Here is a 25,306-nt window from a genome sequence, read left to right as displayed (position 1 = left end):
TCTCAGAAACATCACCGCTGTCAAAGTGATGACCCAGTTCCTGATTTATCTGTGAAGGCTCTGGTGACACAGCAGTAGTGACCCTACCTCTGAGTCAGGAGGCCTGCTTTCAAGTCCCACCTGAACAGGCCTGGCCTGACCTGATGAAACATGATGGTCCCTTGGCAGTTGAGGAAGGATTGAAGAAGGGAATGGGATTGAGTGACTGCAGAGTGTCGAGAGGGTGGCGCTGGAAAAGCGCAGCAGGTCAGGCAGCATCTGAGGGGCAGGAGAATCGGCGTTTCAGGCAGGAGGCCTCATTTCTGACGAAGGGCTTATGCCTCAAACGTTGATCCTCCTGCTCCTCGGACACTGCCTGACCTGCTGTGCTTTTCCAGCACCACCCTCCCGACTCTGATCCCCAGCATCTGCGGTCCTCACTGTCTCCTAGCTGTTACGAGTGTTGCTGGGAAGGTAACAGCTGTATCTTTCATCCTCCTGTTCAGAATGAGTTCATTCCACACGATACGTTTATTGTTAGAAATGCCTGTTTATTTTTCCTGTTTAAAACACATAGTCCGTCTCTTGTGAATTTGTTCCACGTTAAACGGAGACAGTAACTGAAGAGGAAAACTAAACCTTTAGGTTGGTCAAGGCAGCTTGCAGTGTGGGATTGGACTAATACGGTTTCAGCATGTAAACTCTCGCTCTGTGTCTGATCCACGCCCGCCCCCCTGCCCCCACACAGGGTAACCCAGCACGCTGGAGAGATTTCCACTCTGCCACAGTCATGGGCAGCCGGATGTACGTTTTTGGAGGGAGGGCAGATCGCTTGGGACCCTTACATTCCAACAACGAGATCTATTGCAACCGCATCAAAGTATTCGACACAGAGACCAATCACTGGCTGGATTCGCCGAGCACACAGCTCCTTCCTGAGGGACGCAGGAGCCACTCAGCATGTAGGTACACACTGGGGATGTGTGCACACCCCTCACACTGCCATTGGTGTACACACACCCCTCACACTGCCATTGGTGTACACACACACACACCCCTCACACTGCCATTGGTGTACACACACACACACCCCTCACACTGCCATTGGTGTACACACACCCCTCACACTGCCAAAGGTGTACACACACCCCTCACACTGCCATTGGTGTACACACACACACACACACCCCTCACACTGCCATTGGTGTACACACACACACCCCTCACAGTGTCATTGGTGTACACACACACACACACCCCTCACACTGCCATTGGTGTACACACACACACACACACACACACACTGCCATTGGTGTACACACACACACACACACCCCTCACACTGCCATTGGTGTACACACACACACACACACACTCCTCACACTGTCATTGGTGTACACACACACACACCCCTCACAGTACCATTGGTGTACACACACACATCCCTCACAGTGCCATTGGTGGACACACACACACACCCCTCACAGTGCCATTGGTGTACACACACACACACCCCTCACACTGCCATTGGTGTACACACACCCCTCACACTGCCATTGGTGTACACACACACACCCCTCACAGTGCCATTGGTGTACACACACCCCTCACACTGCCATTGGTGTACACACACACACACCCCTCACAGTGCCATTGGTGTACACACACACACACCCCTCACAGTGCCATTGGTGTACACACACACCCCTCACAGTGCCATTGGTGTGTACACACACACACCTCACACTGCCATTGGTGTACACACACCCCTCACACTGCCATTGGTGTACGTACACACACACACACACCCCTCACACTGCCATTGGTGTACACATACCCCTCACACTGCCATTGGTGTACACACACACACCCCTCACAGTGGCATTGGTGTACACACACACCCTTCACAGTGCCATTGGTGTACACACACCCCTCACACTGCCATTGCTGCACACACACTAACACACACCCCTCACAGTGCCGTTGGTGTACACACACCCCTCTCACTGCCATTGGTGTACACACACACACACACCCCTCACACTGCTATTGATGTATACACACACACACCCCTCACAGTGCCATTGGTGTACACACACACCCCTCACACTGCCATTGGTGTACACACACACCCCTCACAGTGCCATTGGTGTGTACACACACACACACACCCCTCACACTGCCATTGGTGTACACACACCCCTCACACTGCCATTGGCGTACACACACACATCCCTCACACTGCTATTGATGTATACACACACACACCCCTCACACTGGCATTGGTGTATATACACACACACACAAACACACACCCCTCACAGTGCCATTGATGTACACACACCCCTCACACTGCCATTGGTGTACACACACACACACACCCCTCACAGTGCCATTGGTGTACACACACACCCTTCACAGTGCCGTTGGTGTACACACACCCCTCACACTGCCATTGGTGTACACACACACACACACACCCCTCACACTGGCATTGGTGTATATACACAAACACACACCCCTCACAGTGCCATTGGTGTACACACACACACACCCCTCACAGTGCCATTGGTGTACACACACACACACCCGTCACAGTGCCATTGGTGTACACACACCCCTCACAGTGCCATTGGTGTACACACACCCCTCACAGTGCCATTGGTGTACACACATACACATACACACACCCCTCACACTGCCATTGGTGTACACACACACACACACACACACACACACACACCCCCCTCACACTGCCTTTGGTGTACACACACACACACACACCCCTCACAGTGCCATTGGTGTACACACACACTCACCCGTCACAGTGCCATTGGTGTACACACGCACACACCCCTCACACTGCCATTGGTACACACACACACACACACCCCTCACACTGCCTTTGGTGTACATACACACACACACCCCTCACAGTGCCACTGGTGTACACACACACACACACACACCCCTCACAGTGCCATTGGTATATATACACACACACACACACACACCCCTCACACTGCAATTGGTGTACACACACACACACTGCCATTGGTGTACACACACACACACACATCCCTCACACTGCCATTGGTGTATACACACACACATTTTTTTTTTTTTTTATTTCAAAAATATACTTTATTCATATATATTTAATCTATACAATTGGACATGTCATCATTCTGTGAACATTCCATTTCTTTACGTATCGAAACAGAGTAATCATTCATATTCACAGGTTAGTGCGATTACATTGAGCTCAGACGCCAGCGGAGCCCAAATGACTGTGTGGGCCCCCTGTTCTTCATTAGGCAGGCAGATGTTAGACGGTGGTCTTTCCCCACCGCGCCTTGGCGGCAGCTGCCCCAAGCTTCAGCGCGTCCCTCAACACGTAGTCCTGGACCATGGAATGTGCCAGTCTGCAACACTCAGTCGGGGTCAACTCCTTCAGCTGGAAGATCAACAGGTTTCGGACCACCCAGAGAGCGTCCTTCACCGAGTTGATGATCCTCCAGGCGCAGTTGATGTTCGTCTCGGTGTGCGTCCCGGGGAACAGGCCGTAGAGCACGGAGTCCCGCGTCACGGCGCTGCTCGGGACGAACCTCGACAAACACCACTGCATTCCTCTCCAGACTTCCTCTGCATAGGCACATTCCAGAAGGAGGTGTGTGACAGTCTCGTCCCCCCCGCAGCCGCTTCGAGGGCAGCGTGCGGTGCGGCAGAGAGTCCGGGCGTGCATAAATGATCTCACAGGCAGAGCCCTTCTCACCACCAGCCAAGCCATGTCTTGGTGCTTGTTGGAAAGTTCTGGCGATGAGGCATTCTGCCAAATGGCTTTGACAGTCTGCTCAGGGAACCGCTCGACAGGATCCGCCCTCTCCTTTTCCCGAAGGGTCTCAAGGACACTACGTGCTGACCACTTCCTGATGGACTTGTGGTCAAAGGTGTTTTTCTTGATAAATTTCTCCACGAAGGACAGGTGATACGGAACGGTCCAACTACTCGGAGCGTTCCGCGGCAGCGAGGCCAGGCCCATCCTTCGCAACACCGGGGACAGGTAGAACCTCAGTACGTAGTGACACTTGGTGTTTGCGTACCGGGGATCCACGCACAGCTTGATGCAGCCACACACAAAGGTGGCCATCAGGGTGAGGGTGGCATTGGGTGTGTTTTTTCCCCCATTGCACCGGTCTTTGTACATTACATCTCTTCGGACCCGGTCCATCTTTGATCTCCACATGAAGTGGAAGATGGCCCGGGTGACTGCGGCGGCACAGGTTCTGGGGATAGGCCAGACCTGTGCCACGTATAACAATACTGAGAGTACCTCACACCTGATGACCAGGTTCTTACCCGCGATGGAGAGCGACCGTTGCTCCCATCTGCCCAGTTTCTGTCTCACCTTCCTGATCCGCTCCTCCCAGGTCTTGGTGCACGCCCCAGCCCCCCCGAACCAAATACCCAGCACCTTCAGGTGGTCAGTCCTGACGGTGAAGGGGATCGAGGATTGGTCGGCCCAGTTCCCGAAGAGCATGGCCTCGCTCTTGCCTCGGTTTACCTTGGCCCCCGAGGCCCGTTCGAACTGGTCACAGATGCACATGAGTCTGTGCACGGACAGCGGATCCGAGCAGAAAACGGCGACGTCATCCATGTACAGGGAGGCCTTAACCTGCAGGCCCCCGCTGCCAGGAATAGTCACCCCTCTCAGGCTCGCATCCTTCCTGATGGACTCGGCAAATGGCTCTATGCAACACACAAACAAGGCAGGAGAGAGAGGGCAGCCCTGCCTGACTCCAGATCTGACTGGGAAGCTATCTGATTCCCACCCATTGATTGAGACTGCACTGACAATGTTGGTGTAGAGCAGTCTGATCCAATTAGCGATTCCCTCCCCGAAACCCATTTTGGAGAGGACATCCCTCATATATGTATGCGATATCCTGTCAAAGGCTTTCTCCTGGTCCAGGCTGATGAGGCAGGTGTCCACCCCCCTGTCCTGCACGTAGGCGATCGTATCCCTGAGGAGTGCGAGACTCTCAGCGATCTTCCTGCCCGGTACAGCACAGGTTTGGTCAGGGTGAATCACCGATCCCAGAGCAGACCTGACCCGGTTGGCGATGACCTTTGACAAGATTTTGTAGTCTGTGTTTAACAGTGAGATCGGTCTCCAATTTCTAATTTCTTCCCTCTCCCCCTTCTGCTTGTAGATGAGGGTGATGATGCCTTTCCTCATGGATTCACTCATGGTACCTGCCAGAAGCATACTGACATACACCTCCAGCAGGTCCCGGCCAATCAAGTCCCAAAGAGCGGAATAGAGCTCGACCGGTAAGCCGTCGCTTCCGGGAGTTTTATTCTTTTCGAAGGACTCGAGGGCCTTGGTCAGCTCATCCAGAGATAGCGGCTGGTCCAGCCTCTCTCGTGTTCCGTCGTCTAGGACCTCCGTGATAGAGGACAGGAACGACTTGGAGGCCGCGCTGTCGGTTGGCTTCGAGTCATACAGACTGGCATAGAAGGATTTGCTGATCCTCATGATGTCAGCCTGAGATGACGTTACCGAGCCATCTTCTTCCTTCAGGCTGCTGAGCACGGAGCTCTCTTTGTGCACCTTCTGGAAGAAGAAACGTGAGCACGTCTCGTCCTGCTCCACCGAGCGGACCCTGGACCGGAAGATTATCTTGGAGGCCTCCGAGGCAAAGAGCGAGGCTTGCTGGCCCTTCACCTCCTTGAGGTCCTCCGTGACATCGACCCCCAACGTCTGCAGCAGGAGCAGGTTCTGCATACTTTCCTGGAGCTGGGACAGTTTTCCCCGTCTCTCTCTCGCCTCCTGAACACCTTTGAGGATGAAGAACCTCCTGATGTTCCCTTTTACTGTTTCCCACCAGTCTGCTGGAGACTCAAAGAGGGACTTCACGGTTCTCCAACCTGCGTAATCCCTCTTGAGCTCCTCAATGTTTCCCGGGGTCAACAGCTTGGTGTTCAGTTTCCACGTTCCCTTACCAGCCCGCTGCTCGTCCTGTAGGTGACAGTCGGCCAGCAGGAGGCAGTGGTCAGAGAAGAACACCGGCTTGACGTCGGTGGATCTGACCGAGAACGTTCGGGACACAAACAGGTAATCTATCCTTGAGCGGATAGACCCGTCTGCCCGTGACCATGTATATCTACGCTGCGCTCCGTCTGCAGGGGTGCTGAAGACGTCGTGCAGCTTGGCGTCTTTGACCGTGTCCATCAGGGCTCTGGACGTGGCGTCCAGTTTACTGTCCCCCCCGCCGGATCGTCCTTCTGCATCGATGATACAGTTGAAGTCTCCGGCCAGAATGACCGGCCTGGACGTAGCCAGCAACAGTGGAAGCTGCTGCAGGACGGCCAACCGTTCACTCTTACCCGCTGGGGCGTACACATTAATTAGTCTCACGGGAGCGTTTCTGTATGTAACATCAGCAACGAGGAGGCGCCCGCCCACCACCTCCTTAACCTCGGAGATGGTGAAGTTGCCTCCCCGTAACAGAATACCCAGGCCCGAGGAGCGGTTATCGTTGCCCCCCGACCACACTGACGGCCCATGGGCCCACAAGCTCGACCATCTCCTGTAACTGCTGAGGTGCGGTATCCCACACTCCTGCAGAAACAGGACATCAGCTTTCATGTTGGCCAGGAAGGCCAGAGTTGAAACACATCGCGCAGCAGATTTTATACTGCGCACATTGATGGTTGCAATTTTAAACCCCATTTTGTTAACAGGTTGTAAGGTTACCCATGTCCGATTGCTGCTGGTCCTGCCCCTCTGGGGTAGCTGTCTGCATCCCCATGCAGTACGCAAACTGCTGGACCCTCGCAGGGCTGAGGTAGCTGTCCAGTTCCTCACTCGGCCCATTTGCCCGCTCCGGTGTCATCGGGCCGAGACCAGGGTCCACGCTGTCTGTTTCTATATCTGACAGCGGGGCTGTCAGAGGGTCGCTGCTCCCAGTCACCTGGAGCTGTGTGGCGGTGGGACACTCCTGGCTTTCACCTGGTGGGGGGTGGTGGTTTCCCATTTCCTCAGGAGGCTCGTCCCTTGGTTGGCAGTTGCTGCTCTCCTTTCTCCTCGCAGCGCTCTGCCTCTTCTTTTGGTGACGGCTCTCCTTTCTTCCGTCCTCACCCTCTGAAGAGCTGTCCGTATCTTCCACCTGCAGCTGCCTTTTCCCCTTTTTCTGGGAGGTCTTGGTGACCGGGTGGGTTTTCCTCTTCCTGTTTTTCACCACGGTCCATTCCTCTGCCTCCTTCTTTCCCTTCTCCGCCTCCTCCTCCTGTCCTGTCGGAGCTTCGCTCGGCAGCTGTACCTCTCCGGTGGCTGTCATCTGCTCTGCTCCGGCCTGTCCTTCCTGTTGCATGCCTCCTGACACCATTCCCTTGCCGGTTTGCGATGCCTTGCCGTCCTTTTGTGGCCCGCCTCCGGCCATCTGCGCATAGGTGGCGGCCCCTCGTCTTGGGCAGGCCCTGTACACGTGGCCCGCCTCCCCGCACAGATTGCAGTTCTTTTCCTCCTTGCAGTCTTTGGTCGGGTGGCCCTCCTTCTTGCAATTGCGACAGATCGTGACCTTGCAGTCCGCCGCCATGTGGCCTGACCTCCCACAGGTTCGGCACACTTTCGGCTGCCCTGCATAAGTCAGGTACCCTCTGCTCCCTCCGATAGCAAAGCTGGAGGGTGGGTGGAGGATATTCCCGCTGGCGTCCACCCTCAGGGTTACCTTGACCTGTCGTTTGCTGGTCCAGATCCCGAAAGGGTCAACCACGTCGGTGCTTTGACCCTCGACCTGCACATATCTTCCCAGGAACGTCAGGACATCAGTTGCTGGCACGTAGGGGTTGTACATGTGGATAGTAACAACCCTGCTCCTCTGTGCAGGAAGCACACACAAGGGGACCGCCGACAAGATGGAGAACAGCGGCTCCCCTTCCTTCTCCTTGAAGACCTTCAGGAGCTGCTCACATTGCTTCACGCTCCTGAAGGTGACATCGAAGTAGCCTGCCCCAGGGAAATCCTGCAGGCAGTACACGTCTGCTGCGGCGAATCCACAGCACTCGAACAACACCTTCTTGACGAACACCGTCCGATCGACTGGTGTCCGCTCCTCCACCTTCTTAACAGACACCCGGACGGTGTTTCGAACCCCCTGCCCAGGGCTGCGCACAGCTGTTGAGGCCATAGCTCTGAGGTTGGCTGGTCCCTGAATTGGTGTTAGGCCGAAGCCAGCATGAAGATCCACCAATAGCAGGTCAGCACAACCAAACGATCCTCCAACACCCAATCACGATCCAGCGATGATCTCCACTAGCTCTGATGACTCGCAACTCGACCCCTGTCCTGATAAGAACAGACACTTGATCTTAGCCAAAAGGCCTGAGGGAGTGCCGCACTGTCGGAGGGTCAGTGCTGAGGGAGTGCCGCACTGTCGGAGGGTCAGTGCTGAAGGGAGTACCGCACTGTCGGAGGGTCAGTGCTGAGGGAGTACCGCACTGTCGGAGGGTCAGTGCTGAGGGAGTACCGCACTGTCGGAGGGTCAGTGCTGAGGGAGTGCCGCACTGTCGGAGGGTCAGTGCTGAGGGAGTGCCGCACTGTCGGAGGGTCAGTGCTGAGGGAGTGCCGCAATGTCGGAGGGTCAGTGCTGAGGGAGTGCCGCACTGTCGGAGGGTCAGTACTGAGGGAGTACCGCACTGTCGGAGGGTCAGTACTGAGGGAGTACCGCACTGTCAGAGGGTCAGTACTGAGGGAGTACCGCACTGTCAGAGGGTCAGTACTGAGGGAGTACCGCACTGTCAGAGGGTCAGTACTGAGGGAGTACCGCACTGTCAGAGGGTCAGTACTGAGGGAGTACCGCACTGTCAGAGGGTCAGTACTGAGGGAGTGCTGCACTGTCAGAGGGTCAGTACTGAGGGAGTGCTGCACTGTCAGAGGGTCAGTACTGAGGGAGTGCTGCACTGTCAGAGGGTCAGTACTGAGGGAGTGCTGCACTGTCAGAGGGTCAGTACTGAGGGAGTGCCGCACTGTCAGAGGGTCAGTACTGAGGGAGTGCCACACTGTCAGAGGGTCAGTACTGAGGGAGTGCCGCACTGTCAGAGGATCAGTACTGAGGGAGTACTGCACTGTCAGAGGGTCAGTACTGAGGGAGTGCCGCACTGTCAGAGGGTCAGTACTGAGGGAGTGCCGCACTGTCAGAGGGTCAGTACTGAGGGAGTACCGCACTGTCAGAGGGTCAGTACTGAGGGAGTGCCGCACTGTCAGAGGGTCAGTACTGAGGGAGTGCCGCACTGTCAGAGGGTCAGTGCTGAGGGAGTGCCGCACTGTCAGAGGGTCAGTGCTGAGGGAGTGCCGCACTGTCAGAGGGTCAGTGCTGAGGGAGTGCCGCACTGTCAGAGGGTCAGTACTGAGGGAGTGCCGCACTGTCAGAGGGTCAGTACTGAGGGAGTGCCGCACTGTCAGAGGGTCAGTACTGAGGGAGTACCGCACTGTCAGAGGGTCAGTACTGAGGGAGTGTCGCACTGTCAGAGGGTCAGTACTGAGGGAGTGCCACACTGTCAGAGGGCCATCCCTGAAGATAGCCATCAGTGGGATTTTTGTTGTGAGTGTTGGTGTGCGGTTCTTTCTCCCTGATCCCCCAAAGTGCCATGAGTTTTGCTGACCCCTGGGTGCTGGCTTTCTCTTGATTGGCGCGGTGGGAGTTCACGCCGTGCTGCCCTCTGATGTTGCTGTTGTGTTCCTGCAGTCACCTACAACAGTGAGCTGTACATCTTTGGTGGTTATAACGCTCGCCTGGACCGGCACTTTAATGACTTGTGGAAATTCAATCCCGGTGAGTCAATGTCTTCCTGTGTGAGCTGAGCCTGGGCTCTGGCGCAGCTCTCCGGGCTCTGCTCGTGTGCTGTCATCTCCTGATTTTGTCTTCATCCATGAGACCTGGGCGTTGCTGGCTGGGTCCAGCATTTACTGCCCGTCCCTGGTTGCCCCCTCGAGAGGGTGGGGGTGAGCTGCCTTCCTGACCCGCTGCAGTCCGTGGGCTGGGGGTAGACCCACAACGTCCCTGAGGGAGGGAATTCCAGGATTCGGACCCAGTGACGCTCAGGGAACGGTGACTCTCCTCATCCTTTTACGGTCGCTGGTCCCAAATGAGTCACCCACATTGCTGTGAGTGTGGAGTCAGGTGTAGGGTCAGGATGGTGTCCCAGGTGGGCAGTAGGCTTCTACTTGCAGATTTCTGTTGAATTCTAATTCCCCGGTCTGCCCTGGCAGGATTGGACACAGGGCCCCAGGACGTTAGCTGGACAAATAGATCATATCACTAGGCCATCACCTCCTGTGTATTTCCAAGGATGGGTTTGGAAGGTGCTGCCCTCAGGCTCTTTGGTGAATTACTGCAGTGCATGTGCAGCTGGTCCACACGGAGATTCGGTGGGGGTGTTACTGTCTGGACAAGGCTTATAATCAGGCAGTTCTCACACATCGGGTCAGTGTAGGGCTTTCTGGGGAGAGGCCTGATTATATGTGGAGGTCTATATCTGTCCCCTGGCCCCTGTCCCCTCTATCCCCTGCCCTGGGAGTTGATGAATGCCCCTCTCAGGCAGGGCAGTGTGGGCACTGTCTGTAATCATGAAGCTCAACATCCAGTGCAGCATTAGGCCAGACAGCCCCTCCGGCCTGGCGTGACCAGGCTGTGTCCCTCCGGCCTGGTGTGACCAGGCTGTGTCCCTCCGGCCTGGTGTGACCAGGCTGTGTCCCTCCGGCCTGGTGTGACCAGGGTGTGTCCCTCCGGCCTGGTGTGACCAGGGTGTGTCCCTCCGGCCTGGTGTGACCAGGGTGTGTCCCTCCGGCCTGGTGTGACCAGGGTGTGTCCCTCCGGCCTGGTGTGACCAGGCTGTGTCCCTCCGGCCTGGTGTGACCAGGCTGTGTCCCTCCGGCCTGGTGTGACCAGGCTGTGTCCCTCCGGCCTGGTGTGACCAGGCTGTGTCCCTCCGGCCTGGTGTGACCAGGCTGTGTCCCTCCGGCCTGGTGTGACCAGGCTGTGTCCCTCCGGCCTGGTGTGACCAGGCTGTGTCCCTCCGGCCTGGTGTGACCAGGCTGTGTCCCTCCGGCCTGGTGTGACCAGGCTGTGTCCCTCCGGCCTGGTGTGACCAGGCTGTGTCCCTCCGGCCTGGTGTGACCAGGCTGTGCCCCTCCGGCCTGGCGTGACCAGGCTGTGTCCCTCCGGCCTGGCGTGACCAGGCTGTGCCCCTCCGGCCTGGCGTGACCAGGCTGTGCCCCTCCGGCCTGGCGTGACCAGGCTGTGCCCCTCCGGCCTGGCGTGACCAGGCTGTGTCCCTCCGGCCTGGCGTGACCAGGCTGTGCCCCTCCGGCCTGGTGTGACCAGGCTGTGACCTTTAACTTGCCCACCTGTCCTTATTGTCCTGGTCGATTTAAAAAGTCTGTCTCGGTTTGCCCTGTCAATGTCCAGTGACCCAGTGTCCACTGGGAGGAGGTTAACAAGCAGCAGAGCAAAGTTCTCTCGTCTCTCTCTGTGTTCAATGGCAGGCCTCTCACTGTTTCCAGCTACCCCCACCATGTCCTGGCTGGCTTCACTGCCTTAACCCTTACAGGGTACAGGGCTGGCCTGTGTAACGTCTCCTCACCACAGAAACTACTCAAATTAATCTCTGAACAAAACGCACATCGTTTCGCTGTGTACGGTACAGTCAGTGCAGCTACAATGTGTGTTTCTTCAGCACAGATGGGCTTGGATGTGATTGAAGACTTTCGCCTGTTACCTGTAGGATGTGATCATTCCTGAGTTGTGTTGGCTATAACGTGGTCCCTGTCCCATTCGGACAGCCCATTTAATGGCGCGGCTACTGCACAGTTTTCTGAAAATGCAAATCGCCGAGGAACAGGACTGTCACTGACATCAGAACCGGTGGTGTTCCAGACAGGATCTCACCAACCTCTCCCAAAACCATGCTGGTATTAATACTCCGTTCCCCATCGCACCTTGCCATTTGCAGATCTAATCTCCTCTTAGACCCCCCCCCTCCCTCCCACCCACCGAGACTGGCTTCTCATCCCGAAGTGCTGCTGGACGGTCTCTCCCCAGTTTCATGTAGAAATGGGAAGTACATGTCCTCCCACATTATCCCACTTACTTCACTGTCCTTTATCTCTTCAGGATAGATTCCCCAAGTCTGCTCCATACTTTCCGTTCCAGCATCAGCAGGTTTCCTGACCATACCCTCCATCCATTTGTCTACGTTATTAAAGAGAATTTGTCTCCCGTGGGCAGACCACACAATCTGAAATGGACCCAGATCCTCTCTGCTTCCTGTTAGCGAATCCATCCTCTATACACCATGAGTCCTCATAGTGACTCTGGGCAGGTTCCCAATGAAACCAGGTTTGTCTGTACGGGATTCCCATAGAGAGAGGGGCTGATTGAAACGGTCCGTCTTGTGTGATAGCCCAGTTTGTATTGTTGTGAAGTGTGACAGAGCTGTCTAAATCACACTTTAACCTCCTGGCTATAGCTTGGAATGTCTCCTGTCTCTGCCCAGCCCCCTCGCCCAGCCCACATCTGAATGTCAGTTTGTCAGCAGGGTCTGGGTGAATGTTAAATCTGCTCTGAGTTGAGAGGAAGGATAGAGGCATAGAGTCACACCAATGCACAGCACAGAAACAGACCAGATATCCCAATCTAGTCCCACCTGCCAGCACCCAGCCCATATCCCTCCAAACCCTTCCTATTCATATACCCATCTAAATGCCTCTTAAATGTTGCAATTCTACTAGCCTCCACCACTTCATCTGACAGCTCATTCCATACACGTACCACCCTCTGTGTGAAAAAGTTGCCCCTTAGGTCTCTCTTATATCTTTCCCCTCTCGCCCTAAACCTATGCCCTCTAGTTCTGGACTCCCCCACCCCAGGGAAAAGACTTTGCCTTTTTACCCTATCCATGCCCCTCATAATTTTATAAACCTCTATAAGGTCACCCCTCAGCCTCCGATGCTCCAGGGAAAACAGCCCCAGCCTGTTCAGCCTCTCCCTGTAGCTCAGATCCTCCAACCCTGGCAACATCCTTGTAAATCTTCTCTGAACCTTTTCAAGTTTCACAACATCTTTCCGATAGGAAGGAGACCAGGACTGCACGCAATATTCCAACAGTGGCCTAACCAATGTCCTGTACAGCTGCAACATGACCTCCCAACTCCTGTACTTATCGGAAGGATGTGGAAGCTTTGGAAAGGGTTCAGAGGAGATTTACCAGGATATTGCCTGGTATGGAGGGAAGGTCTTATGAGGAAAGGCTGAGGGACTTGAGGCTGTTTTCGTTAGAGAGAAGGTTGAGAGGTGACGTATTTACTATCTGTGATCTGTCTGTATCACTCGCTAGACAAAGCTTTTCCCTGTGTCTCGGTACACATGACAATAAATTCAATTCAATTGAATTCAATTCAATTAATTGAGACGTGTAAAATAATCCGAGGGTTAGATAGGGTGGACAGGGAGAGCCTTTTTCCTCGGACGGTGATGGCCAGCATGAGGTGACATAGTTTTAAATTGAGGGGTGATAGATATAGGACAGATGTTAGAGGGAGTTTCTTTACTCAGAGAGTAGTAGAGGTGTGGAATAGCCTTCCTGCAACAGTAGTAGACTCACCAACTTTAAGGGCATTTAAATGGGCATTGGAAAGGCATGTGGATGAGAATGGAATAGCGTAGATTAGATGGGCTTCAGATTGGTTTCACAGGTCAGCACAACATTGAGGGCCGAAGGGCCTGTACTGCACTGTAATGCTGTATGTTGTATGTACCTGTGCTAGTTGTTTGCAGTCTGGCCAGCAGGTGGTAGTGCGTCCCCATGGCTGGCTGTGGGAGATACAAACCAGTGCCCTGGCCAAGCTGCTGACCGTCTGCTTCCCTTGCAGAGTCCTCCACGTGGAGAAAGGTGGAGCCCAAGGGCAAGGGGCCGTGTGCGCGAAGGAGACAGTGCTGCTGCATGGTGGGAGACAAGGTCATCCTGTTTGGTGGCACCAGGTCAGTGTGTGTGTGTCTGTCGGCTAAGATCGAACATCACTCACTGTCTCGCACACACACACACACACACACACACACACACGCCCTCCTCAGCCCCCAGCCCCCAGCCCCCAGCATGTGGGGACAAGCCAGGCAGCGGCAGTGACCAGGCTGTGAGTCAGACCCTGACCCCACTGTCACCGTGATCTCGAGGCTCCAGAAAGGGGGCCTGAGGAGCCGGGGAGGAAGGGCGGGGCGGGGGGCAGTGGCGTTTTTGGTGAGGGATAACATTACGGCTATACTGTTGGGAGGGTGTCCAGGGGTCCGTCCCATCAGGGCCAGGGCACCCTAATGAGTGTTTGCCCCACTCATACCCCTCATTATTATGCTTACTCCATCTTCCCTTTACTGCCCCCGATTGGTTAGAAAGTTTGGAATGCTATCAGCGTCTTCTCCTGTGGAGACTGAGACAAACCATGGCTCCCTTTTGGACAGGGACAGGTCCTTGTTGGAACACTTTCTAAAATCCATCAAGTCAGTCAAGCCAAGCATGCACCTTGACTCTCTTTGTTCTGAACTGGAGCGAGGTGCAGTATTTTGCAGCTGAACTGGATTGAGGTGCAGTGTTTTGCAGCTGAACTGGGTTGTGGTGCAGTATTTTGCAGCTGAACTGGATTAAGGTGGAGTATTTTGCAGCTGAACTGGATTGAGGAGCAGTGTTTTGCAGCTGAACTGGATCAAGGTGCAGTATTTTGCAGCTGAACTGGATCAAGGTGCAGTATTTTGCAGGTGAAGTGGATCGAGGTGCAGTTATTTGCAGCTGAACTGGATTGAGGTGCAGTATTTTGCAGGTGAAGTGGATCGAGGTGCAGTATTTTGCAGCTGAACTGGATCAAGGTGGAGTATTTTGCAGCTGAACTAGATTGAGGTGCTGTGTTTTGCAGATGAACTGGATCAAGGTGCAATATTTTGCAGCTGAACTGGATCGAGGTGCAATATTTTGCAGCTGAACTGCATCGAGGTGCAGTGTTTTGCAGCTGAACTGGGTTGTGGTGCATTATTTTGCAGCTGAACTGCATCGAGGTGCTGTGTTTTGCATCTGAACTGGATGGAGGTGCAATATTTTGCAGCTGAAGTGGATCGAGGTGCAGTATTTTGCAGCTGAACTGGGTTGTGGTGCAGTATTTTGCAGCTGAACTGGATTGAGGTGCAGTATTTTGCAGCTGAACTGGATTGAGGTGCAGTGTTTTGCAGCTGAACTGGATTGAGGTGCAGTATTTTGCAGCTGAACTGGGTTGTGGTGCAGTATTTTGCAGCTGAACTGGATTGAGGAGCAGTGTTTTGCAGCTGAACTGGATTGAGGAGCAGTGTTTTGCAGCTGAACTGGATTGAGGTGCAGTATTTTGCAGCTGAACTGGATTGAGGTGCAGTATTTTGCAGGTGAAGTGGATCGAGGTGCAGTATTTTGCAGCTGAACTGGATTGAGGTGGAGTATTTTGCAGCTGAACTGGATCGAGGTGCTGTGTTTTGCAGATGAACTGGATCAAGGTGCAATATTTTGCAGCTGAACTGGATCGAGGTGCAATATTTTGCAGCTGAACTGCATCGAGGTGCAGTGTTTTGCAGCTGAACTGGGTTGTGGTGCAGTATTTTGCAGCTGAACTGCATCGAGGTGCTGTGTTTTGCATCTGAACTGGATGGAGGTGCAATATTTTGCAGCTGAAGTGGATCGAGGTGCAGTATTTTGCAGCTGAACTGGGTTGTGGTGCAGTGTTTTGCAGCTGAACTGGATCGAGGTGCAGTATTTTGCAGCTGAAGTGGATCGAGGTGCAGTGTTTTGCAGCTGAACTGGATGGAGGTGCAGTATTTTGCAGCTGAAGTGGATCGAGGTGCAGTATTTTGCAGCTGAAGTGGTTCGAAGTACAGTATTTTGCAGCTGAACTGGATCGAGGTGCAGTGTTTTGCAGCTGAACTGGGTCGTGGTGCAGTATTTTGCAGGTGAAGTGGATCGAGGTGCAATATTTTGCAGCTGAAGTGGATCGAGGTGCAGTATTTTGCAGCTGAACTGGATCGAGGTGCAGTGTTTTGCAGCTGAACTGGATTGAGGTGCAGTATTTTGCAGGTGAAGTGGATCGAGGTGCAGTATTTTGCAGGTGAAGTGGATCGAGGTGCAGTATTTTGCAGCTGAACTGGATTGAGGTGCAGTGTTTTGCAGCTGAACTGGATCGAGGTGCAGTATTTTGCATCTGAACTGGATTGAGGTGCAATATTTTGCAGGTGAAGTGGATCGACGTGCAATATTTTGCAGCTGAACTGGATCGAGGTGCAGTGTTTTGCAGCTGAACTGGATCGAGGTGCAGTATTTTGCATCTGAACTGGATTGAGGTGCAATATTTTGCAGGTGAAGTGGATCGAGGTGCAATATTTTGCAGCTGAACTGGATCGAGGTGCAGTGTTTTGCTGCTGAACTGGATTGAGGTGCAGTATTTTGCTGCTGAAGTGGATCGAAGTGCAATATTTTGCAGCTGAACTGGATCGAGGTGCAGTATTTTGCATCTGAACTGGATTGAGGTGCAATATTTTGCAGGTGAACTGGATCGAGGTGCAGTATTTTGCAGCTGAACTGGATCGAGGTGCAGTGTTTTGCAGCTGAACTGGATCAAGGTGCAGTAGTTTGCAGCTGAACTGGATTGAGGTGCAGTATTTTGCAGCTGAAGTGGATTGTGGTGCAGTATTTTGCAGCTGAACTGGATCGAGGTGCAGTATTTTGCAGCTGAACTGGATCAAGGTGGGAGTATTCTGCAGCTGAACTGGGGTGTAGTGCAGTATTTTGCAGCTGAACTGGATCGAGGTGCATTATTTTGCAGCTTTCTGTTTACCCAGAGAGAAAATGGTGTGAGGCTGTGATTGTCGTGGTCCCTTGGCCGTCTGCGAGGTGTTTCAGCCTTTGGTCCTGGATTCGACAGAAGTGATGTGTGTGATTAGGAGCCCCCTGTACCCAGAGAGCAGCCCCTCCCAGTGACCGTGACTCAATACCCCCCTTACCCAATTGATTGCAGCCCTATGCTGCTTCTCTCTCTCTCTCTTGCTCTCTCTCTTTCTCTCTCTCTCTCTTGCTGTCTCCCTCTCTCTCCCGCTCTCTCTCTCTTCCAGCATCCTGATGTAATCCCTGCTGGTGAATAGTAACTGCCTTCCCTGGGCTGAGGGTGGAGAGCCTGCTGGAAGTTACTCCCTGTTTCAGGCAGCCTGTCAGGAACCTGAGCTAGAGTACACATCAATACTAACCACCAACTGCTCCAACCAGCAGCTCTTATCACCGCATACTGACGTGGTTACCGCCTGTGATCAGCTGGTGAGCTGCGGTGATGGGATAAGGAGCACTGAGCCCAGGTCTGACCGTCACAGTGAGGAACTCAGCTGGGGATGGAGCACAGAGTGGGCTAGTCCCACACAACTGACTGCTGCCCACTGTGGGGGAACGGGCAGTTAGTGTGCCCCCTGGGTGTGCGGGTGAGGCTAACACAGTGCAGGCTCCAGCTGCTCTCCAGGGTAACGTGAGAGGGATATTGTGTCTGTCTCTCCCCAGCATGGTCTGGGAAAGCAATTATAAAAACGCAGCAGACTGCAGAAACTCAGCAGGTCCTGCAGCATCTGTGGAGGGAAACCAGTGACCCGTCTTCACAAATCTCTCCCAACAGTGGGTTAGGGAGAGGGTGACTGTGTCTGTACCCCCCCACCCGTCACTGTCTTGGGGGGTTAGGGAGAGGGTGATTGTGTTTATACCCCCCCTCCCTGTCTCGGTGGGTCAGGGAGAGGGTGACTGTGTCTGTACCCCCCCTGTCTCGGTGGGTCAGGGAGAGGGTGACTGTGTCTGTACCCCCCCCCCCTCCCGTCTCAGTGGGTCAGGGAGAGGGTGACTGTGTCTGTACCCCCCCTGTCTCAGTGGGTCAGGGAGAGGGTGACTGTGTCTGTACCCCCCCTGTCTCGGTGGGTTAGGGAGAGGGTGATTGTGTTTATACCCCCCCTCCCCATCTCAGTGGGTTAGGGAGAGGGTGATTGAGTTTATACCCCCCCTCCCTGTCTCGGTGGGTCAGGGAGAGGGTGATTGAGTTTATACCCCCCCTCCCTGTCTCGGTGGGTCAGGGAGAGGGTGATTGAGTTTATACCCCCCCTCCCTGTCTCGGTGGGTCAGGGAGAGGGTGACTGTGTCTGTACCCCCCCCCCGTCTCGGTGGGTTAGGGAGAGGGTGACTGTGTTTATACCCCCCCTCCCTGTCTCGGTGGGTGAGGGAGAGGGTGACTGTGTCTGTACCCCCCCCTGTCTCGGTGGGTTAGGGAGAGGGTGACTGTGTCTGTACCCCCCCCTCCCGTCTCAGTGGGTTAGGGAGAGGGTGACTGTGTCTGTACCCCCCCCTGTCTCGGTGGGTTAGGGAGAGGGTGACTGTGTCTGTACCCCCCCCTGTCTCGGTGGGTTAGGGAGAGGGTGATTGTGTTTATACCCCCCCTCCCTGTCTCGGTGGGTTAGGGAGAGGGTGATTGAGTTTATACCCCCCCCATCTCAGTGGGTTAGGGAGAGGGTGATTGAGTTTATACCCCCCCCTCCCTGTCTCGGTGGGTTAGGGAGAGGGTGACTGTGTCTGTACCCCCCCCTGTCTCGGTGGGTTAGGGAGAGGGTGATTGTGTTTATAAGTCCCCTCCCTGTCTCGGTGGGTTAGGGAGAGGGTGATTGAGTTTATACCCCCCCTCCCTGTCTCGGGGGGTTAGGGAGAGGGTGACTGTGTCTGTACCCCCCCCCTCCCTGTCTCGGTGGGTTAGGGAGAGGGTGACTGCATTTAAACCTGACAATTCAGTATACAGTCTCCCCACCACGCGGCCTGTGCTGAAAGCTGCTGGTTGTGGATCTGATTCCTTGGGCCTTCAGTGCTGACAGCGTTGTGTTGTTCAGTCAGGTCTCAGGGGTTAAACCTGGCCATTTCCTGCAGTGGAAAATATTTCAGCCCCCTTCCTGCCATGGGTGTTGTAATCCCATCAGTGTATCTGATGGGAGATAAGGAGAGAAGGATGAACCATCTCAAATAACCCAGCTCCCAGTGAAGGGCTGCTTCGTTATTAACGAGGCTGAGGTTATTCAGTGTAGCCGCCTGCTGAGCAGGTCTCTCTCTGTCTCACTCACTCATATCCCTCTGCTCCCTCCATTCCCGTGCGATCTGTCTCTGGTCTTCCAGCCAAAAGGAATCGTTTCACATGTTTCCCCCGTCTGTGCCAGCCACACCAGCAACTTGTGGAACTGACCTCCTCCATTTACACTGCCACCAAGTTCATCTATCTGCACAATTTGAAATTGGATTATTAATATCCATTACCAGGAAAAGCGAGGGCCTCAGTACTGAGCTATGAGACTCCAGGCTAAACCCTCCCTCAGTTCCTCATGGTAGCTGTTTCCTGTCCCTTTGCCAGTGTTCTGGTGATGTTGCAACCCCATGGGCTGTAATGTTGTGCACAGACTGTTCTGTGGCACAATGTCACATCGCCGGATTGAGGCAAGTCCGTTAAGCATGGTTTCCCCCCTTCACAAATGCACGCTGGCCGTCCACAATTCCCACACAGTCGCCCTCGAGCTGATGAATTGTGTTCGGAGCTTTTGGCCAGGCCTGTTGGTCTTTTTCCGGCTGTGTACAGAGGGAGCGTGGTGAAAGCTGGTGGTGAGTTCTCCTCAGCTCGCTGTGTGTACACGCAGAGGGAACATGGGATGCTTTACAGGAAGAGCTCAACCAGCAGGGCACCATGATTAAAACCCCAGCCAGAGCAGAGGTTGCGGAAGCCAGGGGCATAATTCGAGTTACACTCGTCACCGCCCACAGGCACCAGGCACCGAATGACACCAACACCGTTAGCCATCAGGGTAACTCAGTCTTTGTCCCTCCAGACAGATAGTGGCAGCCTGCTCAGGCATCCTGGTGCCCCAGGAGGGGTGATCTAGCAGGCTTTGTACCACTGTCTGCTAATTCACTCACACGCACGCAGAGGGATGTGAAGGTGTACCATCTCCTAGCTGGAGATCTGATGGAGATCCCCTCCCTCACACATCTGACAGGGTTCGCATGTGGAACATAAAAGCAGTTCCCATCTCCTGCAGCTCACACAGTGGCTCAGTGGTTAGCACTGCTGCCTCACAGCGCCAGAGACCCGGGTTCAATTCCCGCCTCAGGCGACTGACTGTGTGGAGTTTGCACGTTCTCCCCGTGTCTGCGTGGGTTTTCTCCGGGTGCTCCGGTTTCCTCCCACAGTCCAAAGATGTGCAGGTCGGGTGAATTGGCCGTGCTAAATCGCCCGTAGTGTTCAGGGTTAGGTATAGATCCAGTCACCCTCTCCCTAATGTAACTAGGAGACAGTGAGGACTGCAGATGCTGGAGATCAGAGTTGAGAGTGTGGTGCTGGAAAAGCACAGCTGGTCAGGTAGCGTCCGAGGAGCAGGAGAGTCGACGGTTCAGGCCGGAACCCTTCCTCATCCTGATGAAGAGCTTATGCCCAAAATGTCGATCCTGCTGCTCCTTGGATGCTGCCTGACCTGCTGCGCTTTTCCAGCACCACCCTCTCGACATGGGAAATGGATAGGGTAGGGGGCTGGATCTGGGTGGGATGCTCTCTGGGGGCTCAGTGTGGACTCGTCGGGCCGAATGGCCCATTTCCATGCTGTAGGAGTTTGATGAACTCCGAGAATGTACACACATCTGTGAGCTTTCCCTTAAAAGCTTTTGCGGGATGGGGACATGAGGAACTGAGCAGGGAAGGGGGCTAACCAGTGGGAGAGGACGGTATCGTGGGGGGGGATTGACACTTCCCAGAGAGCAAGGGTGCAGGCTGCTGTCTTGTCCAGCTTCCAGACATCAGCTCAGGGCTCGGGGGGATCCTGTAGGACAGAGTCAGACAGTGTGGAAACAGACCCTTCAGCCCAACTCGTCCATGCTGACCCAGTTTCCTAAGCTGAGCTAGTCCCATCATCTGGGCAGCACTTGGCTTCTCAGTCATAACAGCAACTAGATCCTCCCGCTCCCCTTTCTCACCTCCACTCAGGCCTCATGTCCACAGCTGCTTCTGTCTTTATCTGCCCCTGGAATTGAAATTCAGCTCATAAATCGGAATTGAAGCAAGGCTCCGTTACACTAACTGTCTTCAATTGTCATAAAAAACCTGTCTGGTTCAGTAATGTCCATCAGGGAAGGGCAATCTGCCCTCCTTACCTGGTCTGGTCAACATGTGACTGTAGAGCCACAGCTGTATGAAATCGCCAGGCAAACCACTCCATTCAAAGGCTGTTGGGGGTGAGGAATGCTTGTGGTCTCAGTGACGATGCCCAGGAATGAGGACAAATATCTGGGAGCTCTCCATAACCAGCCTGGCCATCCCGTTACTGAGCACCGGGTGTGAACCCTTCCTATCGAGAGGGGAGAAAACTGCACTCAGCACAGCTTGAATGGACACAGGAAAATACAACCTGTTCCCTTTCGGTGTCCCAGGGCTAGACTGGGAGATGGGATGACAACAGTTAGGTGGACAGTTTTGACTGAGTTAAAAATCACACACCACCAGGTTTAATCCAACAGCTTTAATTGGAAGCACACTAGCTTTCGGAGCGACGCTCCTTCATCAGGTGATAGTGGAGGGCTCGATCCTAACACAGAATTTATAGCAAAAATTTAGTGTGATGTAACTGAAATTATACATTGAAAAATTGATTGTTAAGCCTTTCATCTGTTAGAATACAGTGATAGTTTCACATCTTTCATATGTAAATCACAAAACCTTTTTTTTAAAAAGTTGCATTCTTGGGTTAGCTGTTAACAATGGTGATAGCTAGACAATATGTTGAAGGTGTTGGCCCCCTGTGTTCTCTGTCTATGCCATGATGTTTAGATTGATTCTAATCTAAAAAGTGAGATAACGGAGTTTTACATAAATTCATGCAGTTTTTGAGCAAAGTACAATGTAACCCTGCAAGTACAAATTCATCCCTCAAAATATATGTGTGCATGTATGTGTGTGTGTGTGTGTCTGTGTGTGTGTCTGTGTGTATCTGTGTGTGTGTGTCTGTGTGTGTGTCTGTGTGTGTGTGTCTGTCTGTCTGTCTGTCTGGGTTGGGGTTTGTGAGTGTGAGAAAGTGTATGCGTGTGTGTGTGTGTAGTGAGTGCAGAGTGTCTTAAGTCTGTGAGGGGGGTGAATGTGAGAGTGTGGGAGTGTGTGTGTCTAAGGGTGTGTGTGGGTGACTGTGTGCGCGTCTGTGTGTATATGTGTGTATAGGAGTGCCTGTGTGTGAGTGTGTGTGTGTATCTGTATGTGTGTATAGTGCAATGGTGGTCACCTGTAATGTGACATGAACCCAAGGTCCCGGTTGAGGCCCTCCTTATGGGTACCGAACTTAGCTATCAGCCTCTGCTCAGCCACTTTCCTCTGCTGCCTGTCCCGAAGTCCACCTTAGAGGATGGTCACCCGAAGGTCCGAGGCTGAATGTCCTGGATCACTGAAGTGTTCCCCAACTGGGAGGGAACCCTCCTGTCTGTTGATTGTCGTGCGGTGCCCATTCATCCGTTGTCATAGCCTTTGCTCGGTTTCCCCAATGTACCATGCCTCTGGGCATCCTTGCCTGCAACGTATAAGATAGACAACGTTGGCTGAGTCACGAGTACCTGCCATGTACAAGGTGGGAGGTGTCCCCACGTGTAAGTTTTGACTGACTCAGAGTTGAAGAGCCATTTTCTGTGAGTAAGCCTGTGTGATGGTTACTGTCTGCAAAGCTGTGTATGGGACATGGGACTGACGCTATTAAGAGCATTTGCAAAACCTCACTCCACTCCCACTTTTAATTTGCTTCTTAAACTTAGCACCTTTGGTTATGTCAAAGGTGCTATGTCAATGCAGGTTGCTGAGGATGTGGTGAGGAGTTTCCCTGAGGTTAACCCGGGCCGCTGAAGGATTGGTGTCAGATGTGGAGGGTGGACATGAAGCCAGAGTGTGTGATGGTGTGCAGCTGAGATGGCACCGTCACCCTGGTACTGGCACTGTCACCCTGGCACTGTCACTGTCACCCTGGCACTGTCACCCTGGCACTGTCACCCTGGCACTAACCCTGTCATTGTCACCCTGGCACAGTCACTGTAACCCTGTCACTGTCACCCTGGCACTGTCACTGTCACCCTTGGCACTGTCACCCTGGCACTGTCACTGTTACCCTGGCACTAACCCTGTCACTGTCACCCTGGCACTGTCACTGTCACCATGGCACTGTCACTGTCACCCTGGCACTGTCACTGTCACCCTGTCACTGTCACCCTGTCACTGTCACCCTGTCACTGTCACTGTCACCCTGGCACTGTCACTGTCACCATGGCACTGTCACTGTCACCCTGGCACTGTCACTGTCACCATGGCACTAACCCTGTCACTGTCACCCTGGCACTGTCACTGTCACCCTTGGCACTGTCACCCTGGCACTGTCACTGTTACCCTGGCACTAACCCTGTCACTGTCACCCTGGCACTGTCACTGTCACCATGGCACTGTCACTGTCACCCTGGCACTGTCACTGTCACCCTGTCACTGTCACCCTGTCACTGTCACCCTGTCACTGTCACTGTCACCCTGGCACTGTCACTGTCACCATGGCACTGTCACTGTCACCATGGCACTGTCACTGTCACCCTGGCACTGTCACTGTCACCATGGCACTGTCACTGTCACCATGGCACTGTCACTGTCACCCTGTCACTGTCACCCTGTCACTGTCACCATGGCACTGTCACTGTCACCATGGCACTGTCACTGTCACCCTGGCACTGTCACTGTCACCATGGCACTGTCACTGTCACCATGGCACTGTCACTGTCACCCTGTCACTGTCACCCTGTCACTGTCACCATGGCACTGTCACTGTCACCCTGGCACTGTCACTGTCACCATGGCACTGTCACTGTCACCATGGCACTGTCACTGTCACCCTGTCACTGTCACCCTGTCACTGTCACCCTGGCACTGTCACCATGGCACTGTCACTGTCACCCTGGCACTGTCACTGTCACCCTGGCACTGTCACTGTCACCCTGTCACTGTCACCCTGTCACTGTCACCCTGTCACTGTCACTGTCACCCTGGCACTGTCACCCTGTCACTGTCACCCTGGCACTGTCACTGTCACCCTGTCACTGTCACCCTGTCACTGTCACCCTGGCACTGTCACTGTCACCCTGGCACTGTCACTGTCACCCTGGCACTAACCCTGTCACTGTCATCCTGGCACTGTCACTGTCACCCTGTCACTGTCACCCTGTCACTGTCACCCTGGCACTGTCACTGTCACCCTGTCACTGTCACCCTGTCACTGTCACCCTGGCACTGTCACTGTCACCCTGTCACTGTCACCCTGTCACTGTCACCCTGTCACTGTCACTGTCACCCTGTCACCGTCACCCTGGCACTGTCACTGTCACCCTGGCACTGTCACTGTCACCCTGGCACTGTCACTGTCACCCTGTCACTGTCACTGTCACCCTGTCACCGTCACCCTGGCACTGTCACTGTCACCCTGGCACTGTCACTGTCACCATGGCACTGTCACTGTCACCCTGGCACTGTCATTGTAACCCTGTCACCGTCACCCTGGCATTGTCACTGTCACCCTGGCACTGTCACCCTGGCATTGTCACTGTCACCCTGGCACTGTCACCCTGGCATTGTCACTGTCACCCTGTCACTGTCACCCTGTCACTGTCACCCTGGCACTGTCACTGTCACCCTGGCACTGTCACTGTCACCCTGGCACTAACCCTGTCACTGTCATCCTGGCACTGTCATTGTAACCCTGTCATTGTCACCCTGGCACTGTCATTGTAACCCTGGCACTGTCACCCTGTCACTGTCATTGTCACCCTTGGCACTGTCACCCTGGCACTGTCACTGTCGCGCTGGCACTGTCACCCTGACACTGGCACTGTCACCGTCACCCTGGCACTGTCACCGTCACCCTGTCGCTGTCACTCTGGCACTGTCATTGTCACCCTGGCTCTGTCACCCTGGGCCAGCTAAGCCAGTGGGACCATTTGGAAGTGAGGAGGGTGGTTTCAGCCTGTCTGACAACACACACATCCTAGTGAAACCTCCCTGGGTTTCTCTGAGCCCCCACTCCGCGATTTGTTTCTGTGATCCTGGCCTCGATGATAAAGAAGGGGCTGGTCGGATGGTTGTGAAAGGGTGAGATATTCCCAACGGCAGGCCGCCCCTGCCTGAGGTTAGCCAGCACGACTCAGGAGACGGAGA

General features: G+C 54.1%; 1 protein-coding gene across 6 annotated transcripts in view; it reads left to right on the top strand.

Moving 5' to 3' along the window:
* The window catches only part of klhdc3 (kelch domain containing 3), an 87,135-nt gene that overhangs the window by 42,962 nt on the left and 18,867 nt on the right, over positions 1 to 25,306 (top strand). For all 6 annotated transcript variants that reach the window (XM_087984770.1, XM_087984754.1, XM_087984756.1 and 3 more), the window contains 3 exons: positions 728 to 941; positions 9,729 to 9,815; positions 13,913 to 14,021. In XM_087984770.1, coding sequence (XP_087840896.1) covers positions 728 to 941; positions 9,729 to 9,815; positions 13,913 to 14,021 — 410 coding nt within the window. The remainder of the gene's footprint in view (positions 1 to 727; positions 942 to 9,728; positions 9,816 to 13,912; positions 14,022 to 25,306) is intronic.

This window comes from Chiloscyllium plagiosum, unplaced genomic scaffold (assembly GCF_037043375.1).
Source record: "Chiloscyllium plagiosum isolate Xiang-an unplaced genomic scaffold, Cpla_swu_hap1 HiC_scaffold_3, whole genome shotgun sequence".
NCBI classification, from domain to species: Eukaryota; Metazoa; Chordata; class Chondrichthyes; order Orectolobiformes; family Hemiscylliidae; genus Chiloscyllium; species Chiloscyllium plagiosum.
The sequence above is the reverse complement of the archived record's forward strand: the minus strand, read 5'-3'. Positions and strand labels throughout refer to the sequence as shown.